At 42.2% G+C, this 19865-nt stretch overlaps 1 protein-coding gene across 3 annotated transcripts in view; it reads left to right on the top strand.

Annotated features, from left to right (window-relative positions):
* Positions 1 to 6068: 6068 nt before the first annotated feature.
* CNNM2 (cyclin and CBS domain divalent metal cation transport mediator 2) overlaps positions 6069 to 19865 on the top strand; it is a 193756-nt gene continuing 179959 nt past the window's right edge. For 2 of the 3 annotated variants that reach the window (XM_061636121.1, XM_061636120.1), the window contains exon 1: positions 6070 to 8312. In XM_061636121.1, coding sequence (XP_061492105.1) covers positions 6650 to 8312 — 1663 coding nt within the window. In that variant the 5' untranslated portion in view covers positions 6070 to 6649. Of the gene's footprint in view, positions 8313 to 19865 lie in introns of all 3 variants that reach the window. The other variant, XM_061636122.1, reaches the window with a different exon arrangement.

Below are 19865 nucleotides of genomic sequence, written 5' to 3'. Positions count from 1 at the left end.
TCCCAGATCCAAGAGCGGTTTATTGGCCCTCATCCAGTCCACTACAGCATTCAGATATCAATCCAGAGCGTTCACAGCCTCTCCTGATTCAGATGTTAAGAAGAAATAGAGCTACATGTCATCAGCATACTGCTGACACCTTGCTCCAAAACTCCTAGTGACTTCTCCCAACAGCTTCATATAGATATTAAATAGTACTGGGGAGAGAATAGTACCCTGTGGAACCCCACAGCACAAGTGCCAGGAAGCCGAATACTCACCCAGTGCTACTGTCTGGATGCGGCCCTGAAAGTAAGAGTGGAGCCATTGTAATACAGTGCCTCCAACACCCATCTCACTGAGTTGGTCCAGGAGGATACCATGGTCAATGGTATAAAATTCTGCCGAGAGATAGAAATATCAGGGTAGTGCTCCCCCTGTCTCTCTCATGATAAAGGTCATCCATTAGGATGACCAAGGCTGATTCTGTTTCAAAACCAGGTCTGAGTCCATATTGTGATGGATCTAGATAAACAGTCTCATCCAGGAATACCTGCAGTTGCTCTACAACCACCTTCTCCACCACCTTTGCCAAGAAAGGAGTGTTGGTGACTGGTCTATAGTTGTTACACTCCATTGGGTCCAGTGGTTCCACTACTGCCTCTTTAAGGACAATGAGCATCACACTATCTGGCTAGCCAGAGTGGGATGACTGAATGGGTCACAGATATAGAAAACTATCATTGCATGATAGTGTGATGCTCAGGATGGATAAGGATCTAATGAGCAGGTGGTTTGGTGCATTATTGCAAGCATCTTGTCCACATCATCAGGCCACATTAATTGGAATTGATCCCACAACACTGGGTTTGATGTTAGATTGAGCACCTTGGCTGGAACTGCCACAATAGCAGTGTCTAAATCACTGCGGAGCCAAGTGATTTTTTCCTCTAAGTGTTTAGCCAGCTGGTTACAGCTGGACATCATGTGCTCCAGAAATCTGGCCCCCTGATCAGGAGTGACCAGCCTCTGGACCACATGGAACAACTTAGTTGGGCAGCTCCTTGAGGACACAATGGAGGCAGCAAAGTAGGATATCTATGGTGCTCCCACCACCATGTGGTAGGCCGAATTATGAACCTGAACACGTGCTCGGTTGGCTCCAGATCAAGATCTACACCACTTACGGTCCAGCCCTTGCCTGGTCTGTTTCATTGACTGCAGCTCCTCAATATATCAAGGAGTAAAGTGGGTTCCATGGCACCAGAGAGAGCCCTCAGGAGCAATTGTGATAATGGCCCTACAAGTTTTACCATTCCATGGTGAGGCTAGGGCCTGCACAGGATCACCTGCTCTATCCATGGGAAAATCCCTGAGAACGGTCAGGAATCTATCAGATTCCTTACATCTCTGGGAGCAGGCCATCCTAACTGGTCCCCCATCATTGCAGGGTAGAATTGTTGCTGCAAGACCAAACCTCACCAGGAAGTGGTCAAACCATGACAAGGGGTGATATCCTCACCAATGTCCAGACCACCACCCTCCTCACATGGAGCAAATACTAGAATGAGGGTATGCCCTGCTCTGTATGTTGGACCAATTACTATTTGAGACAGGACCATAGTTGACATGGAGGCCATGAACTCCCAAGCCAGACCTGAGGTAGCCTCAGCATGAATGTTGAAGTAACCTAAAACCACCATTCTGGGTTCTTCTAACACCACACCCAAGACAACTTCAGCCAGCTCGATCAGGGAGACTGTTGAGTAGCAGGATGGGTGGTACATCAACAGCATCCTTAATCTGTCTCTTTGGCCACCACCAGATGAAGGATCTCCAGTCTTGCTCCAAGAGGAAGGGGTTTCCTAGTGATAGGAACTCCTATGGACTACAGCAACACCTGCCCCCTGCCTCTCCAATATGGGCGGATGTCATACCAAGTATTCAGGTGGGCAGATCTCAGATCTGGGCCTCTCAGCTCCCCCAACCAGGTCTTGGTGATACATGCTATAGACACCTGGTAAACTGGGTTCTCATGACCCACTGGAAAATGTTTTTAGATGGCTGGTAAAAGAAAAGGTGCTGAGAAAGACCATGTAAATCTGGGGGGGCAAGCTAACTGGTGGCCATCCAGATATTGCTGAATTTCAGCACTCATCATCCCTGTCCATTGACCATGCTGGCTGGGGCTAATGGAAGTTGGACATCTGGAGGACCACCGATGAACCACCCCTGATGTAAATATTTGCATGATTTATCTTTCCTATGCCCATTTATAAGGGAGTAAGCCCTACTAATCTCAATGGGATTTACTTCTGAGGTAGTGGTTAAGGTGTTGGACTATGACATGGGAGACCAGAGTTTGAATCTCCACACAGCCATGAAGCTCACTGGGTGACCTTGGGCCAGTCACTGCCTCTCAGCCTCAGAGGAAGGCAACGGTAAACCTCTTCTGAATTCCGCTTACCATTAAAACCCTATTCGTAGGGTCACCATAAGTCGGAATCAACTTGAAGACAGCCAGCCAGACATGTATAGGATTGTATTGTGGCTGGTGTTTGAGTTTGGCACCAGAGGGAGCTGCATTGCTAGAAAAAGGAGAATGAAGCGAGAAAATTGCCAACCAATTGCCAAACAGGAAGAGAAATACAACATTAAGCTCTGTACAAGCACATTTCTGTGACTAAAGGTTTGGTGGATTAAAATCTTAGCAAATTTATGACATTATAGCATAATGCTGCTATAATATATTTATTTGGCAATGTACTGTATATCATAAAATAAAAATGTGGCAAACTACTTAAGGATTGATATGGAAGGTGATATATAAATACTAACCAAACATGTTAGGCAATCCTAGGATACTTTCATGGAAGACAATGGGACATTTCTGAACTTGCCTGGTTGGACAATAAATGTATATAGATCTGGAATAGGAATATACTGTGATACAATCTACATCCCACTGAAACAAATGGCACAGTTGACACCCAAAGGTCTGATCTTGACTGCAATCTCATAGGACATTGAAATGGAAATGGACTGCCTTCAAGTTGATTCCGACTTATGGTGACCCTATGAATAGGCTTCCATGGTAAGTGGTATTCAGAGGTGGTTTACGATTGCTTTGCTCTAAGGCTGAGAGGCAGTGACTGGCCCAAGGTGACCTGGCCCAAGGTCACCCAGTGAGCTTCATGGCTATGTGGGGATTCAAACCCTGGTCTCCCAGGTCATAGTCCAACACCTTAACCACTACACCACACTGGATGACAATAAATTCAATTTGCATTCTGTGAGCATAGGTTACACATTCAGAGCTGTAACACCGTGGGTAAGGAACCTGTGGCCTTCCAGATGTTGTTGGACTACATCTCTTCTCCCATCAGCCCTGACCAATGGCCATGTTGGCTGGAGGTGGGAGTCCAGCAAGATCTGGAGGGCCACACCACTGGGTTACTGGAAATTTCTGCAAAACTTTCAGGCATGTGAAATTTGGAGTTGTGGAAAGACAGCCAATTGGAGGAAGTGGGGATCCATGAGCATAGGAACATAGAAAGCTGCCTTATACCAAGTTGGACCACTGGTTCATATAGCCTGTTATTGTCTATAGTGACTGGCAGTGGCTCTCCAGGATTTCAGGCAGAGGATATCTCCCAGTCCTACCTGGAGATACCAGGGATTGGATCGGGGACTTTCTGCATGCAAGGCAGGTGCTCTACCACTGCACTATGGCCCTTTCCCCAGTTCATGAAATAACATCAATTCTACAACAATAATAAAAAACACTTTGGGAAATATTATCTCAGATATGAAGATGTTCCCACCCCTCAAATAAATATTTTGAGAGGAGTACCATTGCTTTATGTACTTCACACCATGTAATGTAGTTATTTGGCCCTTAAGGCTGCAACTCTATCCACACTTACTATTAGGGTATAAGTCTGACTGAAATCAGTAGAACTTACTGCTGAGTAAAGATGCATGGCATTGAACTGTTACAGATCACGTGTATGTGTGCTTACTGAGTTCTAACACACTTCCCCGCTGTTTGCATCCTGCGACTACAACAGAAGCTAACCAGAGACTGAAATTCTAGTCTATCCAACAAAAAATTGGCTTGTTCACACATATTTCAGATCTGTGACTGTGACTATAATGTATGCATAGAAATACACAAAGGCTGTATCCATCCTAGGACATTAATTTGTACTTAGAGCAATTTTTCTATGTACGCTTTTATGTGCTTTTGGCACACAAGTGCTTTCAATTTTCTGTCTGTAATATTTCTCAATGACACCTGCCCACACTAATGGGTGGTGCTTGATGGGGTGTTTTTGTTCTATGTGTTGTTGTCCTCTCCCCTCAATTTCTACTTCCCCATCCTCAAGAAACCTGAAACTTGAGGTCCTTCGTGAGCATATGTGCAGTATTTGTTTACCTGTGTTTGCACAGTTGTTTCAAAAACTTGTTTTGTTAATGGAATTGCACGACAACGAATTTCTACCAAAGCAAATGTTTAACGCATGTTCCACAGTGGGTAAAACATCCAATTTTAAAACTTATTTTTGATACAGATGTTTTTTGCATTACTGGTTTGCACAAGACAGCATTTTCAAAAATAAAAAATGTGTGTTGTGCCAAGCTGAATGGTAACAAAGAGGCACTTCTTGATGTCTCTCCCCTTGCTGGTGGCAGACCTCCTCTCCAGGGGGAGAACTAGCAGCTCACCATGAAGTATCTCACCAGGATAAACAAGGGCCAGGCAGGAGGAGGCATGGGTGCATGAGATCTCCAGACCATCCCTCCCACTGTGCGACTTGGAAAGGTTGCATTCAGCAAGCATTGTAAATAGTTCAGATTTGCACAAAACTTATTTTATTCCATATAAACAGTGTGTTTCAAGCACGAACACACACTACCAAGGCAGAATGGGGATAGCAATGGGGGGGGGGTTGAGGGGTTTGGACACAAAGTATTTTTCTTTCCCCTTTTCCTTTCCCACCTCATATCTAGTTCTTTCTGGCCAATTTTATTTTTATTTTAAATACAGCTGTTTTGAACAAGAGCAGTTTTACATAAATCAACTGGGTTTTTTAAGATAAAAATGTACTGGAAAGTGCCTTCAGTAACAACAGGTGATAATAGACCTGGGACATCCTTTACTTTGGATTGATGGAATCTAGGTTGTGCTCAGGCGAGGCGCAAATGGAAGTAAGGGGTATGGTGATAGATGACCCCCAGCAAAAGTCACACACATTAAAAAAATCTGCCCACAAAACATGCTTCAGTGTGTTTGCAGTTGGGTAACACATTATTTCCTATTGGATTTTCTTCCTTTATTGGATTATATGTGGATTGGGAGAATCTGAATTACTGAAAAAGTATGGGTTGCCACTTGGATAGGGAGAATGGTATGTGGATGCTGGGAAAAAAAGCGACGGAAGCAGATGGCTTGCTTGCTGTATCTATTTAGATTATTTTTGAAGTATCAAACAGAACTTCAAACAATCTTGCTCTGGATCCCAGAAGGATGGAATTCATCATCAGTAAAGCCATATATTTATTTATTTGTTTCATTTTTAAACCGCCCATAGCGAATAGCTCTCTGGGCGGTGTACAAAAAGATTAAAATACAAAATATATTTATTACAGTGACTAACAAAACAGAGACATTAAAATCTAAAGCAAAATATTTAGGTCTCCTTTAATATCTGTTTGCTTTCACTGTTGTGTACGTGTGTGTGTGCCTCTGTGACAAGGCAGGACTATTTTATTATTTTAAACTGACCAACAATTTTAAAAGAGGACAAATCGTAATAAAGGAAAATATGCACAACAAAGAAAATGCCAACAGCGCCCGATGTGCAGGCGGGTGGGGGGTACGGGTCGAGAAGGCGCCCTTATAAAAGAAACGTATCCCTCAGGCCTGGACAGTTTCGCGGCGAACATATCAAGAGGAGCCGGGAACCGGCAGACATCTTCCCTTCTATTGGCCATCCCTCTCACCAATCGCCGCTCTTCTCCCTTCCCATTGGCTCATTGCTCAGTCCGGCTAGTGCTACATACACATACTAGTCACGCGCTTTTTAATTTAGAGAAGGGGGCGGGGCCCATTTGGTTTCTCGCGCACCGCAATGTCCTTCTATTGCAGCTACCGCGCGTAAGGGTTCCAGCTGCTATACAGAGTACCGACTGAGCGGCGAGCGCAAGTGAACTCGGCCAGACAGGCATAGACAGTTCTGACTCCCACTATTCCCTATGCGCGGGTGCACGTTAGCCAGTGAACACACGTACTTCAGTCGGTCTCGCCTCTCTTCTCCGGGCAGAACCTGAGCAAGGCTCTCCTTTCCCTTCGTCTCCTTGCGTGTGCAAGAAGGGTAAGCGGCAGGCCGGCTGCCTAGCTAGCTTTCACCCCCTCTCTCCTTTTTCATGCGCGCTCTCCGATTGGACAATTGTTTTTCTTCTCCGTCCCCCTTCTGCCGTCGTCCCGCTTGTATTCACCTGATTGGTTGATGCGCACGCGCGGGCTCCGTTCACTCTCTCCCCCTTCCCCTCAGGGGTAGGGGTTGGAGTAGCTCCTGGCGGAGGGCCGCCAGTCGCCTGTCATCGCTTGAGGGGTTCGCACCTCACTGTGGCCGTTGACCGCCGTCGCGATGAAGCTGCTCTGTTTATGTTGGCCGTGGTAGTGGTGATCTCCCTTGACTGGAATATGGCCGCACCGCTACCCGCGGCTGCTGCCTGGCTCTTGGCGGGGCCGGGGGGAGGCGGCGAGAGGGAGACGCGGGTCCTGCTACGGTCTCCGCTGCTACTGCCGCTGCTGCTGGGTATCCTCCTCAGCCGGTGCCTGGGAGAGCAGCCCCCGCGCGCCGCCTCCTCCTCCTCCTCCTCCTTGTTGCCCGGCGCGTCCGACTCTGAGGAGACGGTGATCATCGGACTGCGGCTGGAGGACACGAATGACGTGTCGTTCATGGAGAAGGGTGTGCTACGAGTGAGCGAGAGGAGTCGTGTCAAGCTGCGGGTCTACGGGCAGAATATCAATAATGAGACCTGGTCCCGCATCGCCTTTACCGAGCATGACCGGTGGAGGGATGGAGAAGGCAGGCGCCCGCCGGCTGAGCAAGAGGATGGCCCGGCTCCCGTTGGGTCTTCGTCGCCGGCTCCGCAACGCTGCGGCATCCGCACCTCGGACATCATAATCCTGCCGCACATCTCCCTCAACCGCCGCACGTCGGGTGTCATTGAGATTGATATCAAGCCATTGCGGAAAACTGAGAAAAGCAAGTCTTACTACCTATGCACCTCCGTGTCTTCCCCAGCTATCTTGGGGGGGGCAGGGAGTTCCACCGGGGGCAGCAGTGGAGGAGGGAGCATTATTGGCCCTGATGGTGGACCGTGGACTGAGACCACTTGGATCTACCATGATGGTGAGGATACTAGGATGATTGTGGGGGAGGAGAAGAAGTTCTTGTTACCCTTCTGGCTTCAGGTGATCTTCATCTCACTCTTACTGTGCCTCTCTGGCATGTTCAGTGGACTCAACCTGGGACTTATGGCCCTTGACCCAATGGAGTTGCGGATTGTGCAGAACTGTGGGACAGAAAAAGAGAAGAACTATGCCAAGCGTATTGAGCCTGTGCGCCGCCAGGGCAATTACTTATTGTGCTCCCTACTCTTGGGCAATGTGTTGGTCAACACCACTCTTACTATCCTGCTTGATGACATCGCTGGTTCTGGACTGGTGGCTGTGGTAGTCTCCACCATTGGTATCGTCATCTTTGGTGAAATCGTGCCGCAAGCTATTTGTTCCCGGCACGGCCTTGCTGTAGGTGCCAACACCATCTTCCTTACCAAGTTTTTCATGATGATGACCTTTCCGGCCTCTTACCCGGTCAGCAAGCTCCTAGACTGTGTCTTAGGGCAGGAGATTGGTACTGTCTACAACCGTGAGAAACTGCTTGAGATGTTAAGGGTTACAGATCCATACAATGACCTGGTCAAGGAGGAGCTGAATATAATTCAAGGAGCACTGGAACTGCGCACAAAGACAGTGGAGGATGTAATGACTCCGCTTCGGGACTGCTTCATGATTACTGCTGAGGCTGTGCTTGACTTCAACACCATGTCTGAAATCATGGAAAGTGGTTATACCCGTATCCCTGTCTTTGAAGGAGACCGCTCCAACATTGTGGACCTCCTGTTTGTCAAGGACTTGGCCTTTGTGGATCCTGATGACTGCACCCCACTCAAGACCATCACCCGTTTCTATAACCACCCGCTGCACTTTGTCTTCAATGACACCAAGCTAGATGCCATGCTTGAGGAATTCAAAAAAGGTGGGATGGTGATGTTTGGTGATGGGAGTGGGGAAGAAGAATGCGAAAGGGAGCTGTAAGGGCTAGAAACTTGATTAACTTTTTAAAAAATGAAAGGTGAGATTCCTGGAATGCTGAATACTGTGCTCAAAACGAATTCAGTATTTGCATGGTATAATTTCAGAGTAGCAAGCTGTTCCTTTCGCCTTCATTTTTTTCCTGGTAATAGTCTTTCATCAATTGCCCTGTTGTTTCTGAGTCTGCGTGCTTAGTTGAGTATTATTTTCTTACTGAAGAGCTGATTTAAACATTCAGTAGCCAACATACATACATATATGATATAGAATCCTGGCTGCCTACTGTATGCATCTTTTAAAAATATATATTTTTATTATTATTTTTTAATAAAAATGAACAAACAGAAACAAGGTCACAGAGTACAATTACCTAGTTTACAAAATATTAGGAGCTTTATATTTTACTCTCTTCAGCAATTACAGTTAGTCATGAATGATGCCTCCTTTGTCTTGCATTGTTTCATAGTCACAGAAATGTAGTTCTCAGACTTGAATACGTAACTGCACTACAGAGAGACATGAGTAGTGGGTGGGGAGACAGTAGGCAAAGTTGTATTGACATATGCCCCAAAATGGTGCCATGTGTCGTCGAACTGTATGCGTCTTTTTATGTGCCTTGTTACACACATTTTGATGTGCACATTTTGTTTTTATATGTACATCTAAAATGTATTCTGGACAAGTGTTTCTCATAAAATGAGAAGTTTTATGGGCCAATATCACATGCTTGTGTAAAAATGTGTAAGCACAAGTAATGAATCACAAGATTTGTAGTGTTTGCCTTCTGACACATGGCAAACATGAACTGTTGCCTGTCTGGTGTTATAGTAGACTTCATTTCATAGCTTTTGGCAATTATGTTCAAGCTTCAGCTTTTTTCTTTGGCCCACTTCACATCTAGCACTAAGTGAAACTATGACTAAGAGTGAACACATGAGTATACTAGTATTTACAGCAAAAATTGCAGCTATTCCACTTCTCCCTAGGCCTTTCTGCTAACTACCCCGAGTTAAGCTATGATTTAGCTTATAATTGCAACCAAACCCAGGCTCGTGGTTTGTCTCACTCCAGAGAAACCAGAAGCTGTAGCCAAGGTATGTTTTTGGCTTATCGCTTGTGGTTTGTCTTGTGGAGACAAACCATGAGCTTGGGTTTGGATGTAATACTAAGCCAAATTAAGACTTAGTTCTGGGTGGTGCAGCAGCAGGAGAATTGGGGGAGTGAAGCAGCTGTTGAGTACCTGCATGCTTGCATATTTATGCTTAGCCATGGTTAGGCTTAGATTATGAACACACTGAGCATTTGAACAACACTAAAGTTGATTTCTCTATTTAAAGCTAAGCAATAATATTTATATTTTCTTATATTTTATGTAAGAAAAATAATATGAAACCTACATGTGATTTTGTAACATGTGGTCACAGGTGAGTGCTTTTCCTAAACACATGCTATGATTGTCTCTTCTCTCTCTCCCCTCCTCTCCCCAGTTTGAACGCTCTGAATTTGGAGCCAAAAACATGTGTGTAAAATAATTAGTTTCTACACAAGTATCATTTGTAAGAGAATTTTGTTGTGATGTGTGAAGTGTTATACTACAAATACTAGTATTTAATGTCACTGTTACATTTTTAATCGCTGTGTATACAGTTCAGTGAGCGTGTTTCCCCCTGCTAGTACACCATGTATGGTAAACGCTGACTCTAATGGACATCTAAAGGGCAGTCTGGACCATGTGAGTTGTATGATTTCTGAATTCTGCTGTATATCCCCTTTTGTCTTGCTATGATATCTAAAAACCATGTAGTGCACTCTCTTTCTAATTATCTGTTTCTCAAGCTCAGTAAGCAAGGACAAAGAGGTATCCTTTGTGGTTGCCCATCCATGGTAGAACTCCTCACTGCAGACTTGTCAAACATGAGCACCTTTGAAACATTTTGAGACCTGCGTGTTTGAGCTGGTCTTTGGCATCAGGGATGTTGGGAAGGCATAATGAAATATGCACATTGTTCTGCTTCACTAACTTTTTTTAAATTAAGCACTCTGAGCCTTCAGGTTGGAGCAGGCTAGAAATCTAACATTTGCAATCATAGGTCCACAGATCAAATTCAGTAGAAGATATTCTGCCCTATGGACCATCTTTAGAGTTGCATTTGCTCTACAGCTGGGTAATCAGGATAGTGCTGGTGTTAACCTTGTCCCAAGGTAATTCCTGCACCATAGCTGACCTTTTGCACTGAGGTTTCTGCTTTCTAGACAGTAAACTCCTCTGGTTAGATTGCAGAGGAATATCTGATTGACATTCTATGATTTCGTTCTGAACTCTAGTTTTTTCCCCATTTAATAGTAACCCATGTTTGAGTTGGCTGGAAGTTCTGAAATATTTTGATTTGCACAGATTAGTGAGAGATTTTGACTAGTAAAATTTCCTCGTAACTTTTTGTGTGCCTCTTGCAATCACCTGATGTATTGTAAGTAACTATTTTGTAAAGAGGGTGGAAGAGAAAAAGATTCCTAATCTGGGATGTTTGCTGGTCATCTCAATTATAAATTTTAAGCAGTATATTTGGGCAGATTCTGAGGCTGTTTGTTGTTAATATTGCTTTTCCTATTTTTATAGTAATAGCTTTTATTTCTACAATGGCACTAAAAGCAACAAGAACAAGAGGACTAGAATGGAAAAAACAAAATGGAACCCTTTAAAATTTAGCTGAAACCAATGCTTGTTGGGGAAGGGCCATAGCTGAATGGTAGAACATCTGCCTTACATGCAGAAGGTCCCAGGTTCAATCCCTGGCATCTCCAGGTAGGGCTAGGAGAGAATCCTGTTTGAAATCCTGGGGACCCGCTGTCAATCATTGTAGACAGTGCTGAAATAGATGGACCAATGGTCTGACTCGGTATAAGGAAGCATCCTATGTCCCTGTGCTTGTTTTCCAGCTTTCTTGTACTAGATGCTTTTAGGCTACAATTCTATATTCACTTACACTTTAAAACTCTAAATGGCCTTGGACCAGTGTACCCAAGGGACCCTTTATGCCATGTACCTGCCCATGATTTAACATTAGCTGCCTCTGGTCTCCTCTGAGAGCCTGGAATGAAAAGTGTTAGACTGGCAAGCACCTGGGAGAGAGCCTTTTCAGCTATGGCCCCCAAGCTCTGGAATACCCTACGACAAGAAGCCCTCTCTGCTCCCTCCCTCACAGTGTTCCAGAGACATTTGAAAACTATCTTGTCTCGGAGAGCCTTTGGGAAGGACTGAAGGTTGAGCCCGAAACTGATTTTATTTCCCCCCTATTTAATTTTACCTCTTTAGTCCCTTTTTAATGTCAATCCCCAAATTTCTTAACTATATTTTCTGTATTTTTATCTATTTTAATGTTTTTTGTGTTGTGTATAATTTTATTGTGAGCCACTCTTAATGCCCTGTTTTAGGGTAGAAGGGCAGGATATAAATATTTTAAATGAATGATAAATAAAATACGCGAGAGTGGGTTGAAATCAAGGGCTTATTCCCAAGTAACCATGCATAGTGCAACTTCTGGGTAGAAATGTATAGGATTGCTTTTAGTGGCATTGTAGAAGTGAACGACATTGCTATGGAAATTCTGGTAATATATCTACTAAAGGTTTTCTTGTAGGCATCTACAGGCTTATCTAAACAGTGAATTGTACTGCTTTGTTTAGATTAGGGGTGGGAACCTGTGGTCCTCTGGATGTTGTTGGACTGTAACTTCCATCATCCCTGATGTTTGGCAGGGCTAGTTGAGGCTGATGGGAATGGAGTCCAACAACATCTGGAAGGCTGCAGGTTACCCATTCATGATTTAGCTGTATCTCAAGTTAAATCACTGCAATTAATTTGATTAGATGTTCGGTCTTGACGTTTTCTGTGTCTTGCACTGAGAACTACTCTTAAAAGCTTAGACTAGCAAGAGCCTTATTCCTTCATAAAATAAAAGTGTTTTGAGGCTGATAATTCAGTGTGATATTGTGTGGGAGGAAGCCCATACTGGAATGGTTTAGAACAGTGGTTCACAAAGTTTTCTTCCCACATACCACTTGAAAATAGCTGATGGTCTTGGCGGATGCTTCATGATGTTTTCTGCATGTTCTAGCACATTGCATTACAATTGCTACATGCTGTATAATTTTTAATGTATTTTTATTGCTTTCTTTATTTCTTATGTTGTATTTTATAGTATTACCATTTGCGTTTCATAGAATTCAAATTATAATACAATAAAATGCAATATAATAAATAAAAGAAGCAACAAAATAGCATTAAAAATGAATATGAATATTTAATGTGAACATGCCATGGACCACATGAATGAAGCTTGTGGACCACTGGTGGTCCGTGGACCACAGTTTGAGAACCTCTTTTTAAAATATATTTTAAATAATACCTCCATATAAGTTCTAGACTTGTTACTGGAGCTAGAGATGTTCCTGGTTATTGCCCCAAAATGAGCCTTAGAGTGATGTATTCATTCAGTTTTTGCTATTGATTGTATATTATAGCAACTGTTTCTTGATATACCTGTACTTTTGGATTAGTGATGCCTACTTAGTTTTAAGCAAAGATGGTTGAACAAAAGTCATCTGGTGCATAACATCGTTTGTAAAACAACCTTTGCAAATTCCCTTTAATGTTTGTTCCCTCATGCTATTAAGTTAATGTGATTACTCTTGATTCCAGTAATAGAAATATGCTGACCACTATACTTTCCCCCCACTTCAAATTATCTGAGGAATACAGAGTGTTGGATTGGCCCGGTGGATTTGGAAATGGTGAAAGGGTACATTTTGCTTCTGTTTGGAATGGAAATTTGCAAGAACAAGAACTTACTGCAAGTTTAACATTCAGTGCTTTAAGGATTAATAATATGAGCCATTAAAAGTATATTAAAAACTGATTGGCATTTAGAGTTGCTGGGTATGTGGTCCTGACGGGTTTGAGGAGAGGAATTACTGTCTTTATACTTTACAGCCTGAGGCTAAATTTACTAAACATATCTTCATGGTGGGGGCTGGTATGGCATAACAGGACCTGCAGCACCCATCCAGTACAATTAATCTACTTACTACACAGAAGCCCCTTGACTTGCCTATTGAAAGCTCTTCCCATACTGCCTCTGCTTTGGAGTCTTTAACAGAGACAGGAAACATCTTTCAAAACTTTTCCCTGACAGGTTTTGTTCTCTCACTCTTAATTTACGTGGTGCTGTGGCAGATGTGCAGAAAATGCTCAGCCCTATAGAAAGTTTAAAGAACAATTGCCTTGGTTTGCACATCTTTTTTGTTGTGAGTTCTTGTTGATAGAAGAACTGTAAATATAGGTGACATTATTAGGCCATTAGCATCCTGTAATATCACACATGATGCTGCCATAGGAGTAGGTCCTATGTAAAGGGCACAGTTTTCTAGAGAGACGCTAGGTGTGTTTACTTGCAAAAAGCTGAGTGACTGGGCTTAAGGTCTACAGCAGGGAGTGCATAAAGGCTCTGGTTTGGAAAGAAACTTGTGGGCAGTTCTTTGCTTGCCTCTCTTCCAATTGACAAGTGTGTTTTTAATGATCCTGTTTGCCTGAGCTTTGGCTAAAACTGCTGGCATTCTTTCTTGCCATTTTTTTTCACTGGCTGTTCTCAGCATGTGTGATCATAAATCCAAAGCCTTCTATTTCTAGCTTACTGCAAGAATTCAGCTTTTGAAATGCCTTGTGTTGTGACACTAATATTGTAAATCTGACACACTTAGCACAGACTGTTCATTGTACAGCACTTTTCCCAGTGCCCTTTACAGTCTTCTTGTCAGTTTCTGTGAGTTCTTATCTGCTGCAGCAGTAGACCTAGAGACTTTGAGTTTTGCTTCTTGTTCTTTTTTGCTACTATATTACACTTCAACATTGCTGAGTTTGAATTAATAACCTGTTTCACAGAAAAGCACCTGCATCGTGCTGTTTTAGTATTCACTTGGGTGCATTGAAGTTTCATCTCCTTTGAACTCTGTTCAGGTCAGGTCAGCATATCTAGATGATGCACTTTATTTCAAGACTTAAATGTTTATAAAGTGGTATGATGACACAGAATATTTTGTAGTCTCTAGATTGTAACTGATATCTCCTAGTTTGTGTACTGTGTAGGTGTTGGCCTTTTAGGAAATGATACCTGTTGGTTGCACAGAAAACTTTGATTGGATGTATACATTGGATGGATGCACTGTCTCTAATGCTAGGTGATCAGTTTTTCCATGTTGGTTTCCTTGATCCTGCTGTGCCTTTATTCATCTTGGAGCACAGCTATGGAAACGCATTAAATGCATGTTTTTCCTATTTTGGTGTGTGTTAATTACTGCAAACTATGTACATATTCACAAATTTCATTTCTTCTCTGTCTTTGTGTTGTGTTTTCTGCATGGCAAGTTACATCGATTTTAATCATTTACTTTAATCAAGTTTTCCATTATGTAATTTATCTGTTTCATGAAGAAGAGTGCATGCTAATTATTTCAGTTAACATACTGGTTTCTAAATAGAATTTTGCTGCCTCCCATGAACATTATCTAAAATCTGTGGTTATGCTACCTATCTGCCTTTTTTACTTTAAAATTGCTATGGGCAGAGCAATCCTATTGGTTCAGGGGAAGGAGTTGTTGTAGTGGATAAACCACCAAATCCAAACCCTTGCTGACTTTTTCAGCTTGTATGTTTTCCATTGGCCACAATGGGAAGGAAAGAGTATGCAGCTCCAGGCTGGGAGGTTCTCTTTTTCTCCATTCTCAGAGTTTTGGGGAAATGGGAGGCTTTGGATCCAGTGAATCCAAAGCCTCTCTTTGATCTGCCCTTGACATGCTTTTGAAATGCCTCTTTTAATCCTCTATGGCAGCGATGGGGAGTTCCTGGCCTGCAGGCCTAGTTACGCCTGATACTGGTCCAAATTTGGCCCGCAAGGCCATTTCCCCCAAACCATGCTCACTTGTCTCCCACCTGATGTCTTATGTAAGGACTTGGTTACAAAGGAACAATTGCGAGCTTAAAGTGAATGTACACTTCTTAGAGCACCAATGGCAGAGTTGCAAAAATATTTTTTTATGAAAAATAAAATACATAGTAATACATAATCAATAAAATATTGTAAACAAACCATAAACAATGTCAAAAGAGACTCACTACTCATAACAATCAAGCTGCTGTAAAAAAAGAAACCCAATTTCTTTATAGCAACTTGTTATGCATTTGTGAGTCTCTTTTGACAATATTGTTTATGGTTATGTTTAACAATATTTTACTGATTATGTATTACTATGTATTTTTTCACAGGTAATTTGACCACATCACTTAGCCATATTGGCTCAGGGTCGAGACCCATATCACAAATTCTTTGATACTTTTTTGAACCAGTGAGGAAGACCTGTGTGGTTGAAACGTGTTTGGGTTTTGTTCTTTATTATTGTTTGTCACACAAGTTTCTTGACCAATTATTTATATGGACAGATATTTTAAATTCATTTTTGTAGTGAAGTGTTTACATTTATTTTTTCATAAGATATGAGTAGCAGTTGTTCACATAACTTCTACTTTTTTCCTTGCCCAACTAACTTGCGGTTTGAGTTTTGCCTTGGAGGCTGTGTTTTATTGTCCTTTGTTATGGTTTGTTGATAGAGATGTGGCTCTGAGAGAGCCTTAAACAAATGCTATACTGCTAGTGCAATGACTCTTTCAAAAGATGGCAGAGAAATGTTGTTAAGGGCACCATTAAATTAATTCCTCTTTAGTTTAACTTAACCATATTGCTCTCAAGCCTAACAAATCATGTTTTGTCTTGTAGTTTAATCAGTATGAAATGCCCAAGTTTGTCATATAAAACAGTAACCTCTGTTTCCCCCCAGTGCAAGTATTTATCAGGCCTATAGAGAAGAATATCAGTAAAGCTCTTCTGAAGAGTTAAGAGGTTTGTAGAATAGTTTCATGGAAATGGAAGCATTTTAACACTAATAAGCGGTTCCCCTGCATTGAGATTGAGAAGCAGGAGTAACTTTGCTTTATTGTGTAAAGCACATGGTTTAGAGACTTGGAGATTATTCTACTGATCTAAGCTTCTGGGTAGTTTCTGCCAAGGACCAGTGTTGTTCGATGGTCTCTCCTCCTGGCTCTCTCTTGGCTGCATCAATGTTGAAAGTACTTTGTCTCCAGCCTTTCTCTGGCTGCACTGCCTCATGCAACTGCCCTTAGAAATGTGTGCTGGTTGCCACAGTCTAAGGAAAGGGGATGTGAGTTGCACTTCAATAGTGTTTGATCTGACATTGCCTGAATTGGGAGGGGGGGACGGGGTTAGACAACACTCCTGTTTACATCATAACAGTGCAAAACAAAATAATCTGAATAGCTTACTTCTAATTGGTATTTAGATATTACAAAATAAATTAAAACAATACATTTAAAGTATCTGTCAAAATAGAAGTAAAATATAACTTTGTTAGTATGTCAGTAATATTTTGTATTATTATCAACACTCTCATTAAACAGCAACACACTGTTAACTTTAGGTGGAACACACATCAGGACAAAACAAGAGGCTGGAAAATATACATCATGACATCATCGCGTCACCCAGTGCCGTTGCTGCTATTCTTTTTTTCTTTTGGAGGTTGGATTTCCATATGATGCAGCATCATTGGGAACTTGAGCTTTGAGCGAAAGGAGGTCAAACTGGGCCCAAATTGCACTCCTTCCCTTTGTGTGGCCATTAGTCTCCATTGATAGTGTGGGTACATTTTTTAAAGATTTGGGGGGAAGGGGGAAATTCTTATATTTTGGAGAATGGGGCTTATCCTGATAAGATGTGGTAAAGGTTGCAGTCAGTCTTTTAACTGATTTTAAAAAAGCTTTGCCTGTACTTCAAGTGGTGGTGGGAATGGAATAAGCAAATTCCTCACAGTGTCCCTCCGTGAGAATGGCCAGATGGGAATGACACTATATCATGGCACAGAGTCATTCCCAGGAGCCTTCTTGGTTTAAAAAAAAAAAGAGAGAGAGAGAAATATGGCTTCCCCATGTAGTGTCATTCCCACTAGGTCATTTTTTAACCTTCTAGAAACTTAAAAGTTTGAGAATTCATTGTCTTCCTAACAGTGTGATGCTATGCATATTTGCTCAGAAAAATGACCCACCATATTCAGTGGGACATATTCTCAAGTAATTGTGTATACAAGTTTTCCCATCCTGGTGCCCTTTAGATGTTTTGGACCACAACTCTCATAAGCTTGAGCTGGAATGGCCAATGGTCAGGAATGATGGGTGTTGTAGTCCAAAGCATCTGGAGGTCACCAGGCTAGGGGAACCCAATGTACAGGATTGCAGTTTAAATCTTTTGTAGATAGATTTTGCCATAAGCCCAAACAATTGGTATTTAAATACATTTTAAGCAACCAGAATGTTGAGAGCATTGTGTAATGTAAGCTGAAACTGAGACCCTGGAATGCTTGTCCCATTAATACATAAGCTAAAAGAAAGAGAGAGAAAAGTACTGTGATGGGTACTTCGAAAGCAATGTTGCAATTTCCAGTCTACAACTTGCTGATTAAACTTTTAATTTTCAGTCTTTCCCAGTTCCACTAATGGAGCTCATAAAACTAGCCCTTGACACTGGAGGACTGCAGTGCTGTGAACCATGCCATGTCTAGTGAGCATGACCTGGCACTCAAACAGTGATTTGACAAGGTCCCAAACAGCAGTCTGCCAGCTACAAACAGTAGCGTAAATACTAAACACTAATGAGCTGCAGCTACCAGCACATGGCTGATGGCCCCAGATCTGCTGGCTACTGAAGCCCAGTTACTGCCAAGGTCACCCGACCAGTTCAGGTGCATTTGGGGAAGAGTATTTTATTATTTGGCTGCTGTTTAAAAGGGTGTGGAATGTTACTGTGAATTGCTATTACTCCCTTAATTTTGAGAGAGAGAACTTTACCTCTGAGAAGTTAAATTTAATATGAATACAAGATTAAATATCTTATTGTATACTGAAATAACAGGAAGCCTACTCAAGGAATAAAGTACTCTTTTGGGGCAGTTTGTGTTTCTGATATTTTTGACCGATTGGTGGTAATTCAGCCAGTGTGACATAGTGGTTAGCATGTGGTACTATGACCTGGGAGACCAGGATTCAAGTCCCCACATAGACATTAAGCTCACTGGGTGACCTTGGGCCAGTCACTGCCTCTCAGCCTCAGAGGAGGGCAATGGTAAACCCCCTCTGAATACCCCTTACCATGAAAACCCTATTCATAGGGTTGCCATAAGTCGGAATCGACTTAAAGGCAGTCCATTTCCATTTTCACAAGAAAAAGAATAAAAAGGCTGTGAGCTGAGAAAATGACATTTGTTTTGGCTAAATAAATAAGGAAGATGAGTCTAATAATGGATGGACATGAGTACTGAGGCGAGATAGTGGTTTGTTTAGCCTAACTCTGATTTGTTCAAATGTGCAAACCCAGTCTTGCTGATGAACTATGGTTTGTTTTCTGCTAACAAACCACAGTGTGAAGCCATGGTTGGTTGTTGACTTATAAACCATGGCTTATTTTCAAGTTTAGTGTCTGTACCCAATACCCTTGCTTAATCATGGTGTTGTTGGCCACCCCATCCCAAATGCTCACCAAGCTACAAGAACAGGCAAGAACAGCTGGAAAACAAATCAAGCTTTGGAGAAAGAAGCCATGCCTTGTTTGCCTGTCTGTGAAATGACTCGTCGTTTCCTGAACAAACAATGGTTAAACAAACCATGACTTAATGTTATGTGTTGAATATAGCTAAAGCCTGGTCCTTGCATATTTATTTGAAGGAACTCCCACTGAGTTTGATGGGGCTTATCCTAGTGAGAGTTCATAGAATTGCAACCTTATTCTACAGGTAGTAAAGGCAGTGATCAGGAAAACTGCAAAATAATTGAACTGAATAAAAAAAGATGAATTGGTCTTGGGAGATAACTTTGATAGCATGGTCAGTATTAAGAGAAGAGTGGAGAGAACTGTTCTTGATATCTAAAATTGCTGTGCTTGTTTTATGAATATGGGTTATTCTGCTAAATGAGAAAAGTTCCTTCATTTCCTAGCTAGGTAAGCTGACTATTCTTACCTAAAGTCTAATCCTATCTATGTTAACTTAGAAGTAAGTTCCACTGAGTTGAATGGGATTTGCTGCTAGAGAAGTGTGTGTAGATTGTAGCCCTAGATAGAACATTTCAAAGAAGAGTTAGGCCAAGACCTCTAGCTTCAGGAACCTCCCCCCCCCCATTCTTATTGTGCTGTTTGCTAGAGCTATATTTCTCTCAACACAGGTTGTTTTAGAAAAATGTGTTTTGTAAACAAAACAGAATAAAGGGGTATGTAAGGGCTTATTCACTGCGGTTGACAGCTTGACGCATTTTCTTGTGTACTGTGTTTGAAAATATGCATATTTACTGTTCTTTCAGGATAGGGCAGGGTTAAATATTTTGGAG

The sequence above is a fragment of the Rhineura floridana genome, chromosome 7 (genome assembly GCF_030035675.1).
Source record: "Rhineura floridana isolate rRhiFlo1 chromosome 7, rRhiFlo1.hap2, whole genome shotgun sequence".
NCBI classification, from domain to species: Eukaryota; Metazoa; Chordata; class Lepidosauria; order Squamata; family Rhineuridae; genus Rhineura; species Rhineura floridana.
Note: the sequence above shows the minus strand (reverse complement) of the source record. Positions and strands in the feature narration are given on the sequence as shown.